We start from the raw sequence: 26,538 nt of genomic DNA, 5'->3' as shown, positions 1-26,538 counted from the left end.
AAATAAAAATTCTTAGCTTTTTCTTTAGGACAGAGGGAGGGAAAAACCACACACCAATTAAGCAGAGGAAGAGACACGGAAAATAACAGGTTGGGAAAGGCATTGTATAATTCATTCATGTATCTTGGTTCCACTTAAATTTTCCCTTTTAGGTAAAAGAATGCTTAAAATAAAAAACTATTAAAAACTCACAAACTTTAAGAGACTGATTGCTTTCTTCTTATAGCTTTATTGACTATCACCAAGTTTCAATGTTTCAAATAATTAAATACTGCAACCGGGACATTAAAAATACAAACTAATTTACCAAAATAATTGTATTCTGAATATTATGTACAATATTATACATTTTACATTACATAAAGGGTTTTTATACATACAGGTAAAATTTGATTTATGATTACTAAAAATCCAAAATACATCTGAACAAACATTCCTAGGCATATATACGCAATCACTCAATTGGGACAATCAGAACCATACATGAGTGTGGTTACTAAAAAATAAATTTACATTCATACAACAGTAGAAATTGAAATGTTTTTATTATTGCAAAACCACACACATGAATTATATAACCTGATTTTATATATCTAAAAATCTTTATGCTTAAGATTGAAATGTTTCTATCCCAAGGGAATCTTTATTTTTAGCTTCTTTATTGTAAGGAATTTTTATAATTTATCATCATTAAAATGCCTCTCTGTGGGCATAATGCAGACCCAACCTTAGCAAGCAGAATAGTCATCAGGGTCTATCCTACCACCATGTGTACCTCACCATATAGTTTTTAAAAAATAATCCCATTCAATTATACATTTTGGTATGCCTTTATAAATACTTGTCATCAGAGACTACTTATTGAGGCATAGAGCTTACAGGGGAAATATCTATTACCGTAGGGAACTAGATAATGAAACAAGAATTTCGCTAGGTCGCTTCGGAAAAATAATAAAGAGGGTACTCATGTAGAAAACACTACCCATACACAGTCAATTAGTTATTAAACAACATGTCAGTCCTTCAAAAAGCTTAATACACTAAGGTGCCATACCTTGTTTGAATACTGTCATATGAATTTAGTACTATCTCACTTTTAAATTTAATCCATTTCAAGAAGAAGGGCTGTGATTTTAGGTAAAGTCAAATATTTTTCTAACTGATGTGACAAGTCTGGAAAACAATGTCACTCTGTACATGGATCTTATCCCAGCAACACACAGACGGGTGAAAAGTCTATCAGATTTTATATATACACTAGAACCTGGAAAAGGGAGCAGTTAGTAAACGGGCCATTCTCCGTAAAGTCCCAACAGCATTTTTGCAGTATTTCTTCTTTTGAAATCCTGTATTTTATCAAAGGCAAACAACATCCAACACCTGGAAACTAGGAGATAGAAAAGTAACAAGTTGAAACATATACAAAATTGATGTCCTTTCCAACATCACATAATCACTGGGAAACAAAAAGAGATTCGGAGCCTAAATTTTTCTTTCTTGCTTGGGTTTAGCTTGAATATAAAAGAAGCTCTAACCTAGGTTATTAAAATATATTTATATAAATGTATGTGCATTTCTAATACAAAAGTTTAAAAAAAGTCTAAATTCTTAATTTCTGCAATTAAATATCCTCGAGTTCAGTAGGCAGGTTTATTTCTGAGCAGCTTCTGAAGGAATCTGTCCACCGAGCGCTAAGAAATGGGGGGGGGGGGGGGGGGCGGGCGGCGCAGCTACATTTCAGCTCTTTGCTGGGATTTCTCAGCACCAGCCGCCCCGTCCTCCTCCTCTTCCTCCTCCTCCTCATAATGTTCCTCTCGGCCTTTGGGGTGGTTGTCATCTCGAACTTCTTGTTCCTCTCCATCATTGTTTTTCTCATCAGCCTTAAAATGAAAAGAAAAAAAACAACACCTAAGAGATAGGGCATAGAGTTAATAAAATAAATAATTCCCTCTTTTTTTAAAAAAAAAAAAAAAGGTGATGCTCTAGCCAGTTTGGCTCAGTGGATAAGCATCAGCCTGCAGACTGTAGGGTCTGGGTTCAATTCCGGTCAAGGGCATGTACCTCGTTTGCAGGCTCGATCCCCGCCCCGGTCAGAGCATATAACAGGAGGCAACCAATCGATGTGTCTCTCTCACATTGATGTTTCTCTCTCTGTGCCTCTCCCCCTCCCTTCCACTCTGTCTAAAAATCAATGGAAAAAATATCCTTAGATGAGGATTAATAAATAAATAAATAAATTTAAAAATGGTGAGAAGTTACTCATTTTTGGAAGAAGGAAATAAGTGAAGAAAAATGTTCCAAGAAGCAACAGTGCTACAGTCTTTCTTAATCTTCATATTGTCACAAGTTTTCCTGGGCCCAGGTTAGCCTGTTAAACTCTGTGGCACCTTAGACGTACTGACTGGTATCTATCCAACTATATATACACGTACCTCCTACACATGTGCAAACATGCGCAATAGAAATGCACATCCAAAAAAAAATAAGTAAACTTTAAAATAAAAAAAGAAAGAAATGCACATCCTACACGTACATTTTCATCGTTTTCACCATAGGTCTCTTCTGCATTATGTTCCAATTCCCTTTTTTTCTCTTCAGTCAAATCTTCCTGAACCTAAAACAAATTCAAGATACTGGGTGACGCTTTTATCACTTAAGCACTTGAAACAACATATTCTGATTTCTAAAGAGTTCATTTAAAGTAGCAGCAACAAAATTAAACTAAAACTAAATTTGAAAAAAGATAAAAGTCAAAGATTTGACTTGTCTATTACCTATGAAGAAGTGTATAATATACCTAATATAAAAAAATCTTACTCAACTGTCTTCTGTACCTAGATGCATACCTGGCACACTGTAATTGCTTAATAAATGCTGTTGAATGAATGGATAAATGAATCAATGCAAAAATATCTGCTCTGTAAAGGCACAGAAAATAGACCTTATGACTTACTTATAAAATAGGAGAAATTTTTCTATAATTAAGAACAAATATACAGAACACAATAATTTCAATTTCTTCATAAAATAGCTATTAAACTGCCTCAAATCCCTATATCTCTTCAGTGTTCTAACATGACACTTCTGTTTTACATAGTTTTCTGTAATGTATACTATCACCACTATGTCATGCCATTGATCCCCATTGTTTTTCAAAATGCACATCAAAGAAATCATCCAAATATTTTTTGCTAAATAATATCTCTTTCATGATCACATTCCACAAAATATAGGAGTTGGAAAATGTGTTAGAAAATATTTTCTAACTTAACTGTTTCGAAATCCATATGCATGCCAAAAGCTTTGAATAATTTGAATACATTTCAAAAAATTGCTGATCATCAATTAAACATCATGTTCTGTCCTGGTACCAAAAGAAAACCCAACCTCTCCAAGGACAGTTATAGAGTGAGTCTTCTAGAATAACATAAAATGACCCGATTTTTAAAAATATTTCTTTTGGTGCAGAGGGGGGATGTGTTCAAAATCCCAGAAATGAGCAAGGGAAGGAAGTATGCAGGTGTTCTAATTAAGGAGCAAGAAAGTAAGGGCTGTCCCAAGGTGCTTAGCCCAGGTGCAACAGGAATAAACCCCAATCTACCAGCCAAGCTTTGGCGTGAAACTGGTCTGTTAGGAGCCTACAAAGACGACTCTTCAAGGATGCCCTAGACCAGTGGTCGGCAAAGTGTGGCTCGCGAGCCACATGCGGCTCTTTGAGTGTGACTCTTGCACAAAATACCAACTTCTGCGCATAGGCCATAAAGTTTCAATCGCACTGTACATGCGCGCCCGCACGTGGTATTTTGTGGAAGAGCCACACTCAAGGGGCCAAAGAGCCGCATGTGGTTCACGAGCCGCAGTTTGCCGACCACTGCCCTAGACAGAGCCTTCATGAACCTTTCTCACCAGCCTAACACCATCTGGATTCACACTGGTACAAAATAAATTTATTATGGGGACAGAGGCATAAAACATCTTTTATAGTCACATGTCTTGGTGGGGTGAGCTAGAGAGAAGATACACATTGCACCAGCAGGCTCTATCGATGGTCCCTGACATTGTTCTGCCCTTAGTTACAGAACCTCATAACAACATTCCCCAGGACAATGGGATGAAAACGATGAAGCACTTATTTCAGATTACATTAAGTTCTCACTAATTGAAACATCGTTAAATTGCTAAAATGTCCTGGTCAATTTCAGTGATTAGATATATGTCTTCTATAGCCATAATAATGAAAATATACTAGTGAAAAATAACATGGCTTAGTTGGGATCAGGAGGAAACTACATTACGGTGGAAAGAATATGTTAATCAGGGTTGGCACACTTTTTCTGTAAAGGTCCAGAGAGTAAATATTCAGCTTTCTCGGCCATACAGTGTAGCAACTACCCAGCTCTACCAGTGTAGTGCAGAGGCAGCCTCTGACAATAAGCAAATAAAAAATCAAGACTGTGTTCCCACAAGACCTCATTTACAAAACAGGCTGAGGCCAGTAGTTTGCCAACCCCTAACACAGACTGTAGAGTCAGACAAACCTGGACAAAAACCTTGGTTCCGAAACTCTCCTGGCTGCATAAACAATGAGATCATTTGTTTTTATTATAAAATTTTTCAAGCACATGCAAAGAAAATTTCATGAACTATTAATAGTCATCATCAAGGTTCAAAAGTCATCACAATGTTGCCACACTTGCATCACCTATTGCTTTTCTTTATTTTGTGATGAATTATTCTTCAACATTTTGGACATCAGATAATTTCACCCCTACCCATCTCAATATACATCTCTAAAAACGATGGACTTTTCTTATATAACCATAATGCCTTTAAAACACCTGCTAGCCCATTTGGCTCAGTGGATAGAGCGTTGGCCTGCGGACTGAAGAGTCCCAGGTTTGATTCTGGTCAAGAGGTGTCTCTCTTACATCGATGTTTCTTTGTGTCCCTCCCTCTCCCTTCCACTCTCTCTAAAAATCAATGGAAAAATATCCTCGAGTGAATATTAACCAAAAAAATCCCACCTGATAAATGATTGTATGGTATTATCTAGTGTCTAGTCCTCACTTACATTTTCCTGATTGTCTTACAAATGTCTTAACAGTTGGTTTGTTCTAGTCATCATCCAAACAAAGGCCACAGGTCACTTAGATGCTGTTCCCCTCTTTTCTCCTCAATGTTACTGATTCCTTGCTCTATAGAAAGACGCATGTTCTGGATTTCTTTGCTTCTTTAAGGCAATACTTAACTCATTCCTTTAACCCTGACATTTCTTATAAAAGCAAGTTAGCTTAAGGCTTGGATGAATTCAGATTCAATTTGCAAAGCAAGGGTTTTTTCAGAGGGACGCTGTAGAATTCCTATTTGCATCACATCAGGAGGTACCTAATATTTGTCCCACTTTCAGTGAGGCTAAGATTGTTCAGTGAGCCCGATGGTGACAGCCTGATCCCTTCATGGTAAAATTCCAGGACTTCCACTCATCTAGTGATATCATCCATTGATGATTGGTGTTAAATAAATTGTTTTAATTAGGACTTACAGAAATGGTGACTTTATAATTCTGTCATTATTCTGTATTCACTGACTTCTATAAAGAAGAACTTGGCCATCTCAATTTTAGTTTCCTGCGTAATTGCATGCTGGGTATACTTAATTATGGCAGCCTTTAAAATCAGACCACAGTGTGTTCTAATCATGGTTCTAACAATAACGAACTGTGTGACCTTCAACAATTTAGCTACCCTTTCTGAAGCTCTTATTATCTGTAAATTTCTTATCTGTAAAAGAAAAAGGTTGGGTAAAATCTTTAATTGTCATTTTTTATTGTGTGTGGGGTAAGGGGAGTCATGGATCCTTTTAAGACTTTGGTAAGAAAGTCGTTAGCAAATGGGTATAGATACACCTCATTTTGCACAGGAGTGTCAGGAGGTTCAGACTTCCCAGTCTACCTGCAGCCATCTGTCCTAGGACTGTGGCTCTAAGTAGTGTGCCGCTGAATCAGCATCAGCCGGGGCTCGTGTACAACTCTGCCTTCTAGGATGTGCCATAGATATAATCAAAATCTCCAAGGGTATGCCGAAACCGGTTTGGCTCAGTGGATAGAGCGTCGGCCTGCGGACTGAAGGGTCCCAGGTTCGATTCCGGTCAAGGGCATGTATCTTGGTTGCGGGCACATCCCCGGTGGGAGGTGTGCAGGAGGCAGCTGATTGATGTTTCTAACTCTCTGTCTCTCTCCTTTCCTCTCTGTAAAAAATTAATAAAATATATTTAGAAAAAAAAAATCTCCAAGGGTAAGGTCTGACCCAGTATTTGTATTTTTCACACACTCTCAAGGTGATTCTTAGCCACAGCAAAGACTAAGAGCCACTCGCTTGAGTGACATGAATACTGGATAGAATGTCTCTCGCTAGAATGATAAACACCCTTTTTATAAGTTCTTTCTTCTCTGCTCTTGAGATGTTGTAGAAATGTAGGCTGTTTACCATATGTCAATATAATACGAGGAGGGAAGTACAGAATAAAATTAGTCTTTAATTTAGGGAGCCCACAAATGAAAATTTTATAATTTTTCAGATTTTATAGATACACCCTATTATCCTAGTAATATATTCTTTATGTTTGGGGCAAAGTAATTCAAATTCATCTTAGCGGCATTACTGAAAAAGAAAAAAAAAATGATATAGAGTTTCTAATTTTAAAATATGCTTAGACTAATAACCAGAAGCCAATGTTAGTATCTTTTCACATGTGGACACACCAATTATGTCTTCCACATTAGGCCCTCTTTAGCATCCTGTTAAAGCTGATGCAAACGTTTTGTTGGAGATTTCCCAACGCTGCTCCTCATTCCTCATTTTTGTTCACTGGACTCCGATGTTTTAAGCATTTTAGAAATGGTCCCTATGTCATGTGGCAAAGTTGACTGCTCTGGCTGGTGGGGCTCAGTTGGTTGGGTGTGGTTCTGTGCACCAAAAGGTTGCCAGTTCCATTTCCTGGGTGGAGGCCTTGATCCCTGGAAGGAGGCGTGCAGGAGGCAGCTGATCAATGTTTCTCTCTCTCCCTCTCCCTTCCTCCCTCTCCAAAAATCAATTTTAAAAATCTTTAAAACATTAAGTTTTTTAAAAAAGCAAGTCTACTGAGTCTAAAGTGGGTTTTGGTTAGCTACCCTGACCCTGTCCCTGGATGCATTAATGCCTTTCTTTTACACATCAAAGATGTGATGGGATGAGCAAGGAATCAGAAGGCTGAACCGTAAGTAGTCAAGGATGCTAGGATCCAAAGAGGTGGATGGAATGTGACCAAGGAAAGGCCTACAGCAATGTCAGCCACAGAGATGGTCACCACTGCTTGCTGAGTATATTTAACAGAAGCATTTCTGCGGATGGGCAGCTTCGTGATGTGGTGGCTCACAGTCCGCCACTGAAGGCGCCACATAACCTTGTGCTTACTCTCTTGTGAGTGTTCAGATCAATCCATTTCCTGTTACATTGGGGAAACGGAGCACTCAGAGTTGTCAAGCAGTCATTCAATCTACATATTTTTTTGAGCACTTAAGTCATTTTAAAGGGCCCAGGGTCCATTTTGGGGTAATGCCATAGTTCGTCATTTTCTCATAAATAGATAAAAAATCTGGGAAGTAAGCAACGAGAGGATGGGATCACCATATAAATGTCTTTCACTTAAACAATCCCAAACAATAAACAATGAATTCTGTCAATAACCATCATTTTTCTGTCTTTGGAGGGTGACTAACACCACTGCATTCAGACAAAAGGCGGTGAGGATAGTGCAAATTTCCTAAAAATCACACTGGTTTGGGGTTCTCTACTCTCAGAGGTCAAGTCACAAATCTGATACAGACTGCACCTCTGAACAGGTATTGCCCTAGCAAGATGCACTTTCAGAGGAATCCGGTGAGAGCAGTGATCCACACACCCCAGGGGTCAGTGGGGCAGCTAGGAGACTCTGAGGCTAGATGGTGACAACAGCCAACTACACTACCCAGTATTCTATGCTTTCCCTGGTGCCCCCAAAACAGTGCCACATACACGGTCACTTATAAGCAACACAATATGCATCCTCTCATACTGCAACCCTCTTTATTTTTCTCATTTCGCTCCTGCCTGCTGAGATCTTTGTCTCTGTTACTCGTCCTTGAATGGTATTTGGGAACCACTGTTCTCTGCCCTCCTCAAGGGAAGAACTGGGAACGATGCAAGGAGGTGGAAGATCCAATAATCATCAGCTCAGAAACCATGAGAAAAAGACAACACAGCCTGGACAAGGCACGCTCAGGGGCAGAGAGGAAAGTTACCCAGGGAAGAAAGGCACACTGGGCTTCCTCAGAGTTCACGAGGCAACATCCTAAAGGAGAGGGTGTGGCAACCTGGAGCCTATGCAAGAGGGGGTTAGAAAGTGGGGATGCAGATGCCCAACACAGGAGTTCTGGGCAAGAACTGGCCAAAGAGAAGCAGGACCTGGGCTCGGTGCAGCAAGGACAAGGGCGCTGGCAGCTCTGCACCCAGAGGAGAGAGTCTGGGCCTGCGGGAGGGGCTGCCGTGGGTGAGGCAGGGCACACCCCCCCCCCCCCCACCTCCTTGTGTCTGTCTTCCTTCTCTTTCTATCCTTGATCCCTCTTGGATCACAGGATTTCTCTCTCCACCTTAACTGACATAAGATAGAAGTAAAAAATCATCAGTAAATACTGATTAAAATTTTATGTTTACCCTCTGAATTTTTAAAAAGAAGCCAAGGTGAATCTCTTCTCTTTTAATCCCTCAACGATCCCTGGAATCTGCCATATGAAATAAAGTAACATTAGTCCAGACATCGTGTTACAAGAGAAGTCCAGATAGTATCTATCTTGCCAAATGCCTTAATATTCAAGGCTGCGAGTTTCTTTAATGCTCTTTTCTGATATGACACATCAGGATGTACAGCAGGGTGAGAAAAGAGAGAGTGAAAAGATCAAGCCAGTTCGAGTGCATGTGACTAGAGATGTATGTTGCCAACAGCTATAAAGAGCGACATCCTTTTGTTTTCCTGGCATAAGCCCAAATTTTAGCATTAGCTCTAAAAGGTGACAAATGGAACAAACATGAGAAAGGAGACTTAGTCAAGGGAACTGTGTACGTGAGGGCAGCAGGACAGATGTTCTGAGCAGGGTCTTAGGAGTAACAGTGCACTGAGGGCAGCAGGACAGATGTTCTGAGCAGGGTCTCAGGGGTAACTGTGCACTGAGGGCAGCAGGACAGATGTTCTGAGCAGGGTCTCAGGGGTAACTGTGCACTGAGGGCAGCAGGACAGATGTTCTGAGCAGGGTCTCAGGGGTAACTGTGCACTGAGGGCAGCAGGACAGATGTTCTGAGCAGGGTCTCAGGGGTAACTGTGCACTGAGGGCAGCAGGACAGATGTTCTGAGCAGGGTCTCAGGGGTAACTGTGCACTGAGGGCAGCAGGACAGATGTTCTGAGCAGGGTCTTAAAGATAACTGTGCACTGAGGGCAGCAGGACAGATGTTCGGAGCAGGGTCTCAGGGGTAACAGTGCACTGAGGGCAGCAGGACAGATGTTCGGAGCAGGGTCTGAGGGGTAACGGTGCACTGAGGGCAGCAGGACAGATGTTCGGAGCAGGGTCTCAGGGGTAACAGTGCACTGAGGGCAGCAGGACAGATGTTCGGAGCAGGGTCTCAGGGGTAACAGTGCACTGAGGGCAGCAGGACAGATGTTCGGAGCAGGGTCTCAGGGGTAACAGTGCACTGAGGGCAGCAGGACAGATGTTCGGAGCAGGGTCTCAGGGGTAACAGTGCACTGAGGGCAGCAGGACAGGTGTTCGGAGCAGGGTCTCAGGGGTAACAGTGCACTGAGGGCAGCAGCACAGGTGTTTGAGCAGGTCCGGGGGCGGGGGGATTGTTGGGGCTGCCACATGTCCATCCTCTCATCCCTTTTTGGCCAAAGCCACACATTAGCCAGGCCCCTGGCTGAGAGACACGTCCCTGTCCGGAGAGAGACTGCCCATGGGGCCTCGGCCTCAGCCATACCGTGTTCCCAAGTTCAGAGCGTCAGGTGCCCAGACAGTAAAGTGCTGTGACAAGGCGGCTACAACCGGCAGCACTCGTCCGTCAGTGACACAGCGTGGCCCCACGGTGCTTTAAACCTCACAACGATATACCAGGAATTTACAATAAAAAAGCAAACTGAAATGAAGGGTGAAGACTTTCTACCCAAATGCATTTTACTCAACTAAGTTCCTTACGTAATTTTCCTTTTCTTTATTGTTAAATGTAATTAATACCAAATTCTTGGGAGGGAAAAAGCTAAGAGAGCCAGAGCCCATAAATTTCTTGTAAATGTCTGCAGGGGGTGAAGCCTATTCCGACAGACACTGCGGGGCACCCGTGCGGCAGGCACTGTGCAATGTCCACAGAGAAAGCGGCGGGTTAGTGCAGACTCCCTCAATGTGCAGAACGTTGCTCTTCTCTCTTTCGTGAGTGACAGAATCAGCAGGAAATAGCCTTACAGGGACCATCTATCCCCAAGTCCACTATTCCTGGAAGGCCCGATGTCGTCTGAGAGCCAGGGAGAAGGGATTCTATTCTCCTGCTGTCGTTACCTTCTAACCAGCGTGTCCGCTGCCATCTCTATTTACTCCAGAAACCCCCTGTCTTGTCCGGCCCAAGTCTTTCCATAAACATTTCCGAAAAAAAGGCATCTCAACACCAATGCTGCTGCGGTTGGTGAGGGTGAGTACACTCAGTCCCCTGCATTCCGCCTTCCTACCTCCTCCTCGCCCTCCTCCTGGTACTGCTCGTCCACATTATCCTCCTGCTGATCTGGGTTTCCCGCCATCTAGGACACAATGGGGAGGCTCGGGTTACTGAAAGTCAGGGCTGTGTTTTACAAAACTCTGGGACAGAGAACAAGCATGCTGCCATGAGCAGCGTGCGTTCCCTGCATCAGTGGCCAGGAAATCATGAGTAATCGTTCCCAACACAAAGCCCAGGCCATCCGTCACACCCGCTCTCTGAGTGCAGACACATCATTTCATACAGCGGCCTGAAAACCAGCCAAAGAGGTGAACCTCTGTCAACGCAGGTCATGACTCATCTTTTGCATAAATGAGGCATTTATTCAAATACCCAGGAGCAACCACCCCCCGCCCTCCCCAGAATGGCCTCTGCTTACCACCAGATGCTCCTCCATTTCCGCGTTCCCTTGCTTTTGATGCCTTTGTTTTTGCTCCTCATTTTCATCTGGCAGGTTTTCCTCTCTCGCTTGCTCGGCCTCCTCAAATTCGTCTTCGCCTTGATTGTTGGGGTCGTCCGCGGGGTTGACGTCCTCCACAGCTGTCCTCTGTAAAATTGTAATGAGAAGCAACCACCACTTCAAAACCCGGGACCGAGTTTAATTTCATCTGAAAGGCCGCATGCGGGCAGAAAATGAAATGGTCCTTCAGAGGATCGCTCAGCTCTACCCGCGCCAAGTCGCACAAGTACCCACCCCACCGTCAGAAGATAAAACTCCTGCGTTGTCTGCCAGAGGCTGAGGAATCTGAATGAAATATGATTGGCACTTCTCTTCTCTAAGGGATTCCAAATTGATCCTCAACACTTCACTATCACAACATAGGCACCAGAAAAACAGTCAATAAAAACCCAAAGACCAAGGAGGAGAAATAATTAACATGGAAGGTTTAGATGGGCAAACGATAATTTCAGTCACTGGTGTGCTGATTTTTATACAGACAAGCTTTCCTTCAAAGCAACTTTTTCCAGGTAAGTGGGTGAAAAAGCAGTTGAAGAGAAAGAAGGCCCACACCGGAAAGGACCCAAGAAGAAGCTACAAAGAAGGCAGGAAGGGGGCTAGTTCAAAAGTAAATGATCGCCCCTAGTATGAGCAAAGAGATCAACCAATGAACTTGTATGCATATATGCATAACCCAGGGACACAGACAATCGTGTGGTAAAGGCCCGGGGTGCGGGGTAGGGGCAGGCTGGAAGAGGTCAATGAGGAAAAGAAGGGGACATCTGTAATACTTTCAACAATAAAGATTTTTAAAAATATACATATATATTTTAAAAGTCAATGATCAGTTTCTAGTAGAGATGACATTTCTTTACAATGAACACTGTCAGGATCCTGAGAGATATACACTGGCCGGGGACAGGACAATGAGAGCTGCGCTAACCCATCCTTGGCAATATGTTTTGAAAAATCTCTCCCCCAACCCACCCAGTTCTCAGTTCCTGTGTTCAACAAATTCCCTTCATATTACCAGCTTTAAAATTATCTTGGTTTTCCACTTAAGTTCCCAAAGCGCCTTTCAAAATAATACATGGCCTCATAAAGATTCCGATTTTAGAGCCTGGGCTGGGCAGAAAGGCGATGCGTGTGTGGCTTCCCCATCACTCCAGTGTCATCAGTAGGACACTTGACCGACGCAGCAAATGCTCTGGAGGTGGAGATGCCTCACAGTAGAATTTCCTCTCTAGTGGCGTTCTCCAGACAGACTCTACTTCAATCCACTTCAGAGCCGTGGGCATGTTGGAGAGCTCACTGTAGCCTCCACTGCACTATCATCTGTACATCCCGGCTATACACATTATTCAAGTGCAAATGACACTCTTCTTGGGAAGATAGAGACCGAGAGATCACCACCTGCACACTAAACTCCAGGCACTGCACCATCTCTTGTCATATGGGTTTCTTTTTGTGCATGATCAATAATTCATGTGGAAATAGAAAAAAATGTCACACATTCTCTTCAGAAAGAAATAGCCAACCTTTTGCAAAAGTTAATAAGAACATACACACTAGCTCCAACTCTGCTCAAGTAATGAGTAAGGTTGAGCAGGCCTGGTTGTTATCTATAATAATAAAAGCATAATATGCTAATTAGATCAGATGTCCTTCCGGACAACCTTCTGGACGAAGCGGGGCTGAGAGGGAAGCCCGGGTTCCGGGTACCTGCCAGTGGCTGGAGGGAAGCCCAGGTCCCGGGTGATAGAGGGAAGTAGGTGCTGGCAGCCAGGGGAAGGAAAGCCTACTCTTGCATGAATTTTGTGCATTGGGCCTCTAGTATCCTAATAAAATAACTAGATGATCAATTACACCTCCCTAAAGCTGGAAAAAGGTGAAGGAATTAAGAAGTATAAATTGGTAGTTACAAAATAATAGTGGGGAAGTAAAGTACAGCATGGGGAATATAGTTAATAATCCTATATAATAAAAGCCAAATATGCTATGTGTCTGGTCGTCCAGTCATCTGTTCAACCAATCAAAACATAATGTGCTAATGATATGCTAAGGGCGCTCAGCCACGCTTTATGACAAGCACTGACCACGAGGGGGGCAGACAGTCGACCAGTTGCTATGACATGCACTGACCACCAGGGGGTAGACACTCAATGCAGGAGCTGCCCCCTGGTGGTCAGTGTGCAGGGGGAGTGTCACTCAGCCAGAAGCCAGGCCCATGGCTGGCGAGCGCAGTGGCAGTGGTGGGAGCCTCTCCCACCTCTGTGGCAGTCGGACATCCCCCGAGGGCTCCTGGACTGTGAGAGGGGACAGGCCGGGCTGAGGGACCACCCCCCCACCAGTGCACAAATTTCATGCACCAGGCCTCTAGTATTGTGATAACTATGTATGGTATCAGATGGGTATTAGATTTATCAGGGTGATCACTTCATAAGTTATGTAAATGTCTAATCACTATGTTGTATACCTGAAACTAATATAATATTGTGTGTCAAATGTAATTTAAAAATAAAAAGCATTAAGGAAAAAAATAAATGAAATAGATAAGACAAAAAGAGGGATAAGGAGGCTAACAATTTCTAGTTTAAAGAAGGCACGGTGGAGAAGAGAGGCCAATGTTTCCTGTGTGATCTTCAGAACAAACAAACTGATGACAACAGCAAAAGACTATAAGTCACCAAAGCACTCAACATCCTCTGGATGCCACTAACTAGATACTCCCCCTCCATTCCCCCTCATCCCTCTCAGGCACACTCTCGGCTTTTGCACAATCACTCCCTTGCTCTTTCACATTCCTGCTCTCTCAGACTCTCCTGCTCTCTCAGACTCAACACTCAATCCAGCTCTGCTCTTTCCTGAAAATATTTCAGGACTAGGGTTTCCTGGGGCATTCTTTCAAAATGCTAATTCCAGGGCTGGCAGGCAAATGTGTTGTGCCATCTCTCCATGCAAGTCGAGTGGGAAAGCCGTTTCCATCACGGTGGCTTCAGGCAGCCAGCAGGAGGCCGACTTTCTCGACAATAATCAAGGAAGCACGGGGAGCCTTTTTTTAATCCACAGGGTCAATATAAACAGGGCCCATGGGACAGCACAGGCTAAATTTTATAAACATGGTGGTTGGTTTACTAGCAAAAGAGGACAGGAAGGCTGCAGTAAGTTGTAAAAAACACCTACACATAAGCACAAGAACACGCCCCTCCAGCATTTGTTCTCTATACCCACAGGCAAGGCCAAGGCCTCAGACAACAACCTGAACTGGGAGTCTTGGTCCTCTTTTGGTAAATGCAATACAGCACCACGGTACTTGAGCAATGTTTTCACTTCTCAAATCACACATTCTTATCCATGATTTTATGAAAATGGTCACTGACATACATACCACCCTAGTAGATTGCTCATCAATCTCAATGATAGTTCATTTCCTTTCTCTGGTTCCCTCTCCAACTCCCACACTTGACTTTTCTTTCCCATCCTTCAAGATTACTACATCTTTCAGTGCCTTTCAATTTTGCTTTTATTTTATTTTTTAATTTTCATTTATTCATCAGGGAAAGAATCCTTTGGTATTTTCCCAGAGCAAACTTGAACCCATTGTCATCACACACACACCCTCCATGGTGTACAGTTAACAACTCTGCTCACATCCTATGATGCAAGCCACCTTCCTCCTGTGCTGATGGAATAACAGGTGTATCTGGAGCCAAAGGCCGGGTGTGCGGCAAACCTGCCAGCTCCTTTTCTGCCTATGAGTTTCCAAGTGTCATGCCCAGAAGAGAGGACACTTACGTCTGCCTCAGAGTCTGGGTCCGCTTCCTGGAGCCCTTGTCCTCGAGGCTTGTGGCCATTCTCTGGGTCTTCCTCTGCCTCATCTTGGTGCTGGTTGTCTCTCTCATAGGCTAGCAAATCAAAGGAACTAACATGAGCCAAGACGAATCAGACAGGATGCTTTCCTTTCAATAAACAAAAGCCACCAGGAGGCTTTTCCAGAGACCACTTCACCCAATCTCTTCCTCCTGTGAGTTTAATTCAAAGTAAGGGGTACTTCTCATTGGCCTGGCTCAATGGTTGAACCTATAAACCTATGATGGTTCGATTCCCGGTGAGGGCACATGCCCAGGTTATGGGTTCGATCCCCAATGTGGGGCATGTAGGAGGCAGCCCATCAATGATTCTCTCTCATCACTGGTGTTTCTATCTCTTTCCCTCTCTCCCTTCCTCTCTGAAATCAATAAAAATATATTTTTTTAAAAAAGAAACAAAGTAAGACGTACTTCCCAGCTTTTCTGATAACGCCATGTCCTTTTCCCAGACTGTGTGTCTAAGCCAGCCGTGGGCAAACTACGGCCCACGGGCCGGATCCGGCCCATTTGAAATGAATAAAACTAAAAAAAAAAAAGACCGTACCCTTTTATGTAATGATGTTTACTTTGAATTTATATTAGTTCACACAAACACTCCATCCATGCTTTTGTTCCGGCCCTCCGGTCCAGTTTAAGAACCCATTGTGGCCCTCGAGTCAAAAAGTTTGCCCACCCCTGGTCTAAGCAGATCATGTGGGTGAGTGGCACCATTCTAAGTCTCTGAAACAAATGTGTATAACAGAAACTGCAATTTCTCACCCCCATCCCCATTCCATTTTGAAAAAAAAACCACACAATAATCAAAACTCTGTCAAAGAAAGCCCAACTAGACATTGCTAAAATTACCAACTAATTTTGGTTAATATCAGGGGAAATGTCAAGGTACCAAAAGTAGAAATTGACACTGTTTCAGGGAGTAAAGGAAAACACAAACCATGTGTGGAACGAAAAAACAAACACTGCCCATCCTGTGCTTTCTGACACCACGCCATAACACAGATACGTCCACATTATGCTTACACAGACATGTACTTGCTGCTTTTTGAAGAAGGTATTTTGATAAAGAGAATTTAGATAAGAGCATAACGAGAACTAATAACTTTTTTATTTATTTATTTATTTTGAATGATTTCAGAGAGGAAGGGAGAGGGGGAGAGAGAGAGGAACATCAATGATGAGTGAGAATCTTTGACCAGCTGCCTCCTGCACACCCTCTACTGGGGATTGAGCCTGCAACCCAGGCATGTGCCCTTGACTGGAATCGAACCCAGGATCCTTCAGTCCGCAGGCTGATGCTCTGTCCACTGAGCCAAACCAGCTAGGGCACAAATAACTTTTTAAGTAAGCTATAAGAGGAAAGGTTAAGTATACGGAGAGCATTTGACCTATAGGAAATAAAGATGCAGGATAACTTACCATCAGGTGTCAAGTGCACCCAAGGACTCATTAAATAAAGAAGTGAACAAACCATTCTCTAGCCTTACTGATAATAGAACAAAAAAAAAAGCTTAAAGTGCTGACAGAAGGAAAAAAATTCCCTAAGTATAAGGGCTATAAACTATGAGAATAGGCTATAGAGGGAGCCTGGGTAATCACCTTCCTTTAGACTTTAGAAAGGACACATATCTAAGTGCTAGTGTTTTCAGAGAGGCCGTTACTTTCCAGTTCTATTGTCGGGGAGAGCAATATTGGATAAATTACATACTAGGGGCACACTATAAAGGAAAACTACTATTGACTTAATTTTTGAAAACTTTTCAGGCCATGATCCAAAAGCCTCCAAGGTAAGGAGAAAATGACGTTTTCCAGAGCATCCTGGTCTTATGATAATGTGTCAGAAATAACGGTTTAGTATGCAAAAGCTCGGACTACTATTTATTTCCTATGCTGCAATGTTGCAGAGGAAGCGTTACCTTGGGCAATTTTGGCTACGAATGTGCACTATTCAGGAGGTTAAAGAAAAACTCAGGAAGGATTACGAAAAATACAGGAAGGAGTAATAAAAAGATACACAGAACACAGGTCTCCTTTGCATGTACTCAGAGATGCATAGAACTCTGAGTTGATATATATTACCAAGCCCTTTTATTAAAACATTCATCATGTAAGAAGTCTTACCACCTCCTTCTTCTTCTTGGATGCCCTGGTCCTCTGGTCCCTGAACAATATCATTATCCATAGCATCATAATGAGCTTGCTGCCTGCAAGGGCACAAACATTATGAACTCAGCAACACAAATTAAGTAGCACAGTTTGACGTAAGTCATTTATCTGTAAGGACAGTAATAAACTAATTTTTCAACTTTTTAAAAAAGCCATACAAATTTCTTTAAAAGGCTTATGCAATTAGGTTGCCAGGTATACTTTCAAAGGACACCTTAAAAACAATAAACTACCTTTCAAATGATAAAATAAATCCGGCACAAAACCTGCCACATTATTCTGAGACCTAAACTGTCATTTTAAAGCAGAAAAAAAAAATGTTGGTTATTTTTAAAATTCAATATTTGGAATTTAATTCTGCCTCAGCTACAGGAGCAATAGAAGCCCTTCAAGTGCACGGATAACAAATGCACGAAGCTGTTTTTAATCTGCTTCTGAAAACCAGAGGAGGGCTTATCCACACTCATCAGAAGGCTACCGTAGCTGCTCGGGGTGCTGTGGCCGCCCCTCCTCATGCCGGGCCTGCCTCTGCCGGGCCATCTCTTGTGCCAGAAGCTGCTGCTGCTGCTGCTGCTGCTGCTGCTGCCTCAGCAGGTGTCCCTGCAGTCTCTGCTGGTGCAGGGCCTCCTGGTGCTGTCTCAGCCGCTGGGCCTCCTCTGCGCGCCTCATGGCCAGTCTCTGCTGTTCCAGCTGCTCCTCATACGGAGATCGGAATTTGGTAACGGGCTCTGCTGAAGGACGCACCTGGGGAAAACGAGTTGGAGTTGAGCAAAAGCAGTCAGGTCCTCTGAATTCTCCCTTCCTTTGTTTCTCATGACAAACTCGGGAGCCCGGGTTGGTGCATTAATACCTCTCTGTCTGGTGAACAGTGACGACACATGACATCCAAGGTCACTCAGCGCCAGGACTCCTATTTCCCAACTCCCTGTGAGTCACCCTTGGCTTCTGAGTCACTGCTCCGCCCAACTTACTGACATTAAGGCCAATTTTCAACGTGCTCCCTCTCAAATGGGAGAGGACAACGAGGAGAAATCAGTGTTGAACCTTAATTAAACTTATGTTCAAAGGCTCTGCTATAAGCGGAAACTTGGCGACCTCACACTAATTGGGGCAGTTTGTGAGCTTGAGGCTAAAGACCTAGGGATGCTAATTAACTCTAGCCATGTCTATACCACTCGCAGGCTTACCAGCAGCAAAAATAAGTGAAATTTCAGATTAGGGTGCAAAAGCAGAGAACCAATTTTATTCCAAGAAACAAAGAATGGGTGAGAAGACAGTACCTTCTGATCAAAGGAACAAGTGAGGCAGGAATCCTTAAGCCCCACTCCCACTGAGAGCTCCCCCTCTCTCCTTCATCCCCAAGGAGACAATACCCAGAGCAGAATTGCTTTGGAAGCAAGCCACAAAGGACACAAAACTGGGGGAGGCTTCTTGCGGCTAAGTTGGCAACATTATCAGAGCCCGGCCACAGAGGCTGGCACACCTACTCAGCCCAATGTCTCCAGCAGCCTGAAGTCTTAGAAAGTTCAAGGCCAAGCACTGGTTCAGTTATAAATAAAAGGTGGCCGGTCTCTATGCTAAGACCAGGTAGCCTATTGTTGAGGATCAGCTGAGACAGCGGAAGAAAGGGACCTAGCTGCATCCAGTGTTGCTTTAAGGTTCTTTTAAAGTGCTATTTATAAAAATAATGAATGATGTGTCTAAATCTCACTTAAGGCAGAGGGGAGTGCTCAGTAGGGGGAGTCTGAGCAGAGGTTAAAGATGCTCACCTAGTGGAGTATCTTTAAGTGATTAGCGTTTTGATCACTTACGGCAGTGGTTCTCAACCTTGGCTGCACATAAGAATCACCTGGGAATCTTTTTAAAATCCTGATTTCAGGGCCTCATCCTCCAGAAATTCTGTTTCTTTGTTACTAAGGTTGTGGCCCCACCCCATGACAAAGAAACAGAATTTCCGGAGGATGAGGCCCAGAAATCAGGACTTCAAAAAGATTCCCAGGTGATTCTAATGTGCAGCCAAGGTTGAGAACCACTGACTTAAAGTGAATGGGCTAAAGCCAGCATACACCTGGGAGTACATGAGCAGGGAGAAGAGACCTTTGATCATAGCAAATCAAGATGAGCACAGGACTTGAGCACATACTGGGAAGGTGCCCAGGCAGGTGCTCATCTCTGAGGCTCTGTAAAAGGGACATGAGCACACGTTTCCTGTACTGTGGACACACAGCACAGACACAGACCAGCAGCTCTATCTCTTCTCTCCAAAGAGTTTTCTTGGGTGTGTAAGTAGCTTTGCTTTAACATTACGAAGGATAAGTTAAGTATATGCATGTAACACTGAGTCAAGTCACATTTTTATTTTAGAGACTGCCATACATGGAAGCTTTTTTCTTTAAAAATCAAAGCCACGCCCCCATCCCAGGCAGGGAAACCCAATGGGAGCCCACCTGCAGTGGAGGCGCTCCTACCTCTGCGTGAGCGTGCCCTTCCCTGCCATCTTCTCTCTGTTCCCGCTGTTCCTTCCACTCCCGGTCCTGCTCCTCTGGGGATGGGTCGTGTTCCTCCTCCAGACGTTCCGCCTGCCCCACCTGCTCCATCGCCTCCTCCTCCAGGGCCTTTCTCTGTTCCTCTTCCACCTGGTGCCCCTCGGGCTCCCTGGCTTCCGCCTGTGGCTGGTGGAGCTCTGCTGCCTGAAGTTCAGCCTCCTTCTGAGAGGGAGGATCATGTTTTGTTTCCTCTGTTCTTCCAGCCACGGCTCCATGATTCTGCCACGCATCGCTGTTTCGAGACACCTAGGCCAAGCACAAGCCTGGAAATGACACTCTTCTCTTTCGAAAGGAGTGACATTATTTCTTTATAACCATGTCTATGGGGTTACAACATGGGCACAATCCTGGAGTCTAGACATACACAGTCCTGACTCAAAAGTATGGCTGCAGTGAACTCTCCTCACTGCATAAGCTCACCTATAAAATAGACCAGAAGCAAATTTCATCTGGGGAAGAACAGAGCAGATAACCTGAAAGTACACTCTGTAAGTGACCACATCTCAGCAGCAACCTAGCCTCCGTTTTCACTTAAAATAAAACGGGGGGCGGGGGGGGGAAAACTTCAAGGGATGAAACGTTGACATACTTCTCTCCCATGTACATTTTGTCTTAAGGAAGGATTTGAAAAGAAAAGGATAAGATCAAATAGAGGATGAGCTGGGTTTATTTATTAGCTAATAGAAAAAGAGCATGCCTTGACTCATGGGCATCCATGCTAGCTAAAAACAGTGCCCATTACACCAGAAACAATATAACCTTTTTAATGTATTAAGCGGTGTCTCTTTGTAAACCAGAGGAAGGCTTTTGCATTTTGCCCTGTTAATACAGAAAACTCTGAAAAACAACAAGCCTAAATAGTACCCCTCTTCTAAAAGTAATTTATTTACATCTGTTTTCCCTGCAAGTTTCAGAAATTTCTATATGATCTTCATTACTTAGAGCAGAGGGCGAAATGGAGATGATATAACATCAATAGGAGCATCTGTCACTCCTCTCCCCACCTCTTTCTTTACCAGAAAAAAATAACTTCTTTGGTGAGATTGCTCTCCCATAACTGAAATAAATGTGAAGGCCTCGTCATAAAGTAGCAGGAATATAAGTGGAAAACTGGGTTGTATAAGTAAATAAACAGACAAACCTGGGAGAAAAGTCCTTTCTTGGACATCGGAGGACAACCTTTGGAGATGTACATTTTACCAACCCATCTGACAAGGGTGATGTACGACTGCCCTAGTTTTATTTCTCTCAAGAACACTAAGTGCTCTCAAACGCTTAGTCATCTATCTCCACACTGTCCCTGTGAGAAAGGTTCGAGCAGAAAACAGCTATCTTCAATCCACAGGTGGGAACACGGAAGCTGTGAGTCGTTAAAGATACATCTGATAGACTTTGAGCCAAATTAAGGTCGAGAATAAATCCAATTCCCAGGCCAGGGATCTGGTCGTGTTTTCATAAATGAGTAGGAACCTGAGACACAGACAGAGAACAAGGGTCCAGGAGGACACAGGGACCGCAGACCCATCACTCAATTACTCCTCTAAGACGGGAATGCGGGCGAGCCTTCTTAAACACTCACTGTTAGCAGCTGTGTCCGGAGAAAGAGCACCACCCTGTCCCTTCTCGTCACACCTGTGACTGCAAAGTCAACTTGTAAGATTTAATGATTAGGGTGCCACTACTTGGAAGATCGTTTTAAGCAAGGCTTAGTTTTCATGAAGAACCAGAAGACAAAAAAGCCGATCCTGACACTAGCACTCATATCCTTGGTCATTTCCAAAAATAAGAAACCTTAAATTCTCGGGCCATGGCAGCTCCTTTCAAACAAATAAACCCACATGAAGAAAAGCAGAGCCACTATGTCTTTCCCAGAAAGCACTGCAGTTGTTCTCAAAGTTTGCTCCCAGCCCAGCAATTCCTCAGTGTGGCTCAGTGGTTGAGCATTGACCTATGAACCAGGAGGTCATGGTTCGATTCCTGGTCAGGGCACGTGCCCGGGTTGTGGGCTAGATCCCCAGTGTGGTGCATGCAGGAGGCAGCCAATCAATGATTCTCTGTCATCATTGACGTTTCTATCTTTCTGTCCCTTTCTCTTCCTTTCTGAAATGATGAGCAAGAGAAGGAGGAGGGGGGAAGGAGGAGGAGGAGGAGGAGGAGGAGGAGAAAAAATGCAAATCCTCAGGCCTCACTCTCAATTACCTGAATCTGAACCCTGGCCTGTGCCCAGCCACCAGTGTATTAACAGCCCTGCAGGGGACTCTGACATCACTGTGATCTGAGAACCACTGCTGTGCAGGAAGCACAGTTTACCTGGTGACAGCTTGACGGGGACAGGGGCCTGACCTCGGGTTACCAGCCCCTTACCTCCTGTGGCTCCCGGGCTGGATTCTCCTGTGCTGTGGTGTCGCCTTGTGGGGAATGTGCCACCTGAGTAACACTTGGCTGCTCTGCCGGTTCTGCTCTTCGAAAGCTGGGAATCCTATTCAGAGTATCCTTCAGCTGTTTATATTCTGCAACTTGAGTCTGCATAGCAATTGCACAATTGGAAGAGAGCAAAAAGATATCACTCGCGGATGGGCATTAGGGTTCACTGGAAGACTCGACAAAAATATACCTAAATACAAGTTGGAAAAAATATGAAGGTTGTTTCCATGCATTAGCTATTCTTATTTGTACATGCTTAACCTTTTTAAAGCACATGCAAATTAGAATTAGAGTTACAGGGAACAGAGAAAAAAATATCAAAGATAGATGTTAGTTTCCCATGCAACATTAAACAGTCAGAATTTTTATAAATAATTTCCTAGTATAAATATCATTATTAGAAGACACATATGCAGTTTTATAGTATCTAAAAATCTATTAAAAATTCACATAATTATAAACACAGGTGCAGATATATTTTCCAAGTAACATTTTTCAGTGGAAAGGAATAAGTTTAAGATAAGTAACTGAATATACTAGTACATATATATATAAAATCACTCAGGCCACCCTCTTTTTGCTCAAATAGGGTCCCATACTCTCCAAAACACTTCCAGTATTGTGTATTGTGCTCTGCGGTCTTTGGAAAGAAACAGCACAAATATGAAGTGAGGCTAGATTTTTATTCCTCAATTCTGAATGTATTTTTCTTTTAAATAAACTGATAAACGCACTAATGCTGATATAAAAAAGACTATAACCTTTTAGATATATTTGTGTGTATATGTGGTGAGGTATATACGTGCACAATTATTTTTAATGGAAGGAGCTAAAACGGCAGAAAAAAAAAATCACATCTTAACTAAGAAAACGAATAGACACTATTTATACTTAGCTCATCCTATGCACCAACACTGTTACCCTAAAACAGAAAGGCTGTGTGTCCAAACACACACGTGCAGACACACAAAACACAGACATCTTTTTCTGAACAAGCCTCCCCGACGGGGCCGACTCGCTCAGGGTGCACAGCAGAGTGGGCGCTGGAGATGAGAACCCGCTGGCGCTTCTGTTGCCAAAGCATCCGCGTGGTGCTTCCCACCCCAGGGAGGAGGCGCCTTTCTGCCTCTCTCTAATTCACACAAAGGCGGGGGGAGCACAGAGGGGCAAATGGTGATGGGGAAAATACAAATAAAATAAAAATGAGGTGAAGAAGTCTGCCTCCTAAGTCTGTCTCACCGGAGTGCTTCTTTGTCATTCGTACAAAGGTGTGCCATTCGGCTAACAGGGGCCCTCAGCCCAGAAATCTATCACAACCCTTGCCAACCAACTTTGAAGGTCAAAGAACAAAACAAGTGACATCCACATAGAGATACTTTTAATATTTTAAGGTAAATATGAAGGACTACACAAACCTTCATTCTAGCCTTTCTTCTTTCTCTTCCTCCTAAATATATAATTTTTGATGGCACTAATGCTGTGGTTCTCAAACATTAATGTGCATTAGGGCTCATGGGAGGGTCAGGTTAAAAGTGCAGGCTCCAGGACACACCATACTATACTTGTAATAATTTTATAAAGGGAAAAAATAATATATGGTCTCCTAGTAAGTGGAGAGGGTTGGTTTTCCTTTGCCCTTTCCTCTTAATTCTCCCAGGAAAAGAAAAGTGAAGACCTCATGATTGAAAAGCCATAATGACTGAGCAGCCAAACCCATTCTTCACTTCTGCTAGTGAACCGCTCCGTATGGCATTGCCTTTATAAGCTGTCCAGCCGAAACCGGTTTGGCTCAGTGGATAGAGCGTCGGCCTGCGGACTGAAAGGTCCCAGGTTCGATTCCGGTCAAGGGCATGTACCTGGGTTGCGGGCACATCTCCAGTGGGAGATGTGCAGGAGGCAGCTGGTCGATGTTTCTCTCTCATCGATGTTTCTAACTCTCTATCTCTCTCCCTTCCTCTCTGTAAAAAATCAATACAATATATTTTTAAAAAAAATAAGCTGTCCAACACCAGTGCTTGTCTATTTGTTCATTCAGTAACATCTGAGAGGGTCTGCCGTGTGCCGGGGACTGCTCTAGGCTCTGAACAAATGCAACTTACAACTCTTGTTTTTCCTTCTCTATTGACATGAGATCTCTTATTTCTGTCATTTCACCAACAACACATCAGCCCAGTCCCAAAAGGAGTGTGTGTAGACTCATCTGCTGGCAGCAAGGAAGGGAGGAATGAAATAGTCTGACAATAATTTATTTAGGTAGCTCATATTCTCAAAATCCTATAAATTCTAAAGCAGGAATCAACAAGGTCAGACAGTGGCAAGAGACCACATGTACGGAATAACTTCTATGATTTAAACAGTGAGAATGGAAGGGCTGATGCAGGGTAGAAACAGTCATGTGAGCTACAAAATCAGTGCAAAAAATAGTCAAAGGTTTATTTAATATTCTCTTGATTGAATTTGAAAGCATGCATGATCTTCAGGGTTAGGATAGCTTGGTCCTAAGGAACTCGCTGAAGACTAGCTTTTAGGAGACTCCATGCACAGAGGAATTCAGAAATGTTAAGCAGACTTGAAAAAAAGAACCCAAAGAGGCTGCTACTCTTCTAACCTGTGCAGCCGCTAGCGCACTCTTGTGGTCTTCCAAAGTCACTACAAGATGTTCATGCTCGGTGAGTAAATTCTTATGCTGTTGCTACACAAAAAAGAATTTTACATGTTGAGTTTTAACATTCTAAGGCAAATTCTTTTTTGGCTGACGGTGGGATGACCACCCAAACATTGCTTGCTTGCCTATTTGTTTATTTCTTTGTTTGTTGTCGCAGCATTTGTTAAGTTTCAAAATCACTGTAAGGAGACGACTATGATTAAGGCAGTATTCCAAAATCAAGAATGTGCTACCCAAATATCATAATCATTTACAAGGAAATCAAAACTGAAGGAACAAATCTTTCAATATTAATAAACCTTTGTTGATAAAAAAAAGCGGATTAAAATGCAACCATCTAGCAAAAGAATCATTTCAGTACTGATGAAAATGTTCGGATTTTCAGACCCTCTCTTTTTAGCTTACGAAGCAGAAGTGGTAAAAGTATTGGGCACACTCCAGTTTATGCAAAGCCCTAATTAAACAGTGTGGATTTGTAAAGCAGGTCAATCATGGAATGACTTTTAAATCATTCCACAAGTAAATCAGGCAGACACTAAACTGTCAAACGCAGGGTTAGATGTTTACCTTGACATCTTGAAGCTGTGTATGTATGTCTTGGTGCGCTTTCCTTAGTTGTCTATTCTCTTCTCTCAAATTGTACACGGTCTCTATTTTAGAAAAAGAAAAATCATGCATAAAGCCTGAGAATTTTTAGGCTTTTGATTCTAATATTTTTATATCTAAAGCTTCACATAACTTGTTTTAAGATTTATTTTGAACTTTAACAATATAATATTCCAAGTCAACAGAAATTATACTGTTAGGGCATGGATTCAGTTGGATATCCCAATACAATCTGGTTCAGTAGTTTAAATACGTGTAAACAGGTTATACACTGTAGAAGTAACGAATTTTTGATTACTCGGGAGTTAAAAATGAAATATTTCTGTTAATAAGCAAGCTCTTAGGAATAAAATGTGATGGGCAGGGGTGGTCTAAGACGTGAGTCTCTTTAGAAATTTGGACACAGTTATCAAAAAGCACAAACCCTATTTCTCAGAGCATAAATCATTTCTAACGCCCCAAAAGGTATTTCAACATAAAGGCAACTCAAGAAATAAGAGACAGAGATAAATCTCACTTACTTGTTGAAAATTCTAAACACATTTTTGTTCTCTTACCACTGAGTACTTGTCTGATCCAAATTCTCTGTTCTAGGGAAGTTTTTCCAGGGTGAGACAATAGCAATCATAGTGAAGTCCTAAAACATCCCCAATCTTATGCCCTAATATTCAGGATACAGCCTTAGCAACTTACAGACTCTAGACCTACTGCTCTTACCTCTTTGGCAATTCTCTCACATCCTGTATCTGGACATTAGATGTTATAAATTGGCAGCCACAATGACTATTATTTTTTTGCCCCTGCAATGTTGGCTTATATATCTCCCACATCTGAATAGTTGTCACTATTTTCAAAATCAAGACTCCGGCAACACTAGGCCAATTCTCACGTGCAATGCTCAGCGAAAGCTGGGCAGTGGCAGGCTGACCATATGATTCATGTTCCAAGAGGAGACACTGGGACAGCAGACGCCAACTGGACTATGCTGAGCAAACTGCCCCTCAGTGGCAGCCACCCCCC

General features: G+C 42.9%; 1 protein-coding gene across 5 annotated transcripts in view; it reads right to left on the bottom strand.

Moving 5' to 3' along the window:
• Window positions 1-209: 209 nt before the first annotated feature.
• Window positions 210-26,538, bottom strand: part of GOLIM4 (golgi integral membrane protein 4) — a 75,442-nt gene continuing 49,113 nt past the window's right edge. The window contains exons 6-16 of one of the 5 annotated variants that reach the window (XM_070406859.1): window positions 25,480-25,562; window positions 24,856-24,939; window positions 22,188-22,346; window positions 19,746-20,069; window positions 17,756-18,021; window positions 17,236-17,315; window positions 15,041-15,150; window positions 11,186-11,353; window positions 10,781-10,849; window positions 2,534-2,614; window positions 210-1,880 (exon numbers count right to left, since the gene is read on the bottom strand). In XM_070406859.1, coding sequence (XP_070262960.1) covers window positions 1,731-1,880; window positions 2,534-2,614; window positions 10,781-10,849; window positions 11,186-11,353; window positions 15,041-15,150; window positions 17,236-17,315; window positions 17,756-18,021; window positions 19,746-20,069; window positions 22,188-22,346; window positions 24,856-24,939; window positions 25,480-25,562 — 1,574 coding nt within the window. In that variant the 3' untranslated portion in view covers window positions 210-1,730. Of the gene's footprint in view, window positions 1,881-2,533; window positions 2,615-10,780; window positions 10,850-11,185; window positions 11,354-15,040; window positions 15,151-17,232; window positions 17,316-17,755; window positions 18,022-19,745; window positions 20,070-22,187; window positions 22,347-24,855; window positions 24,940-25,479; window positions 25,563-26,538 lie in introns of all 5 variants that reach the window. The other 4 variants (XM_070406858.1, XM_070406860.1, XM_070406862.1 and 1 more) reach the window with 4 other exon arrangements.

Source organism: Myotis yumanensis, unplaced genomic scaffold (assembly GCF_028538775.1).
Source record: "Myotis yumanensis isolate MYYU_CA2020_CCGP unplaced genomic scaffold, mMyoYum1.0.hap1 SCAF_2, whole genome shotgun sequence".
In the NCBI taxonomy this organism is placed as follows: domain Eukaryota; kingdom Metazoa; phylum Chordata; class Mammalia; order Chiroptera; family Vespertilionidae; genus Myotis; species Myotis yumanensis.
The sequence above is the reverse complement of the archived record's forward strand: the minus strand, read 5'-3'. Positions and strand labels throughout refer to the sequence as shown.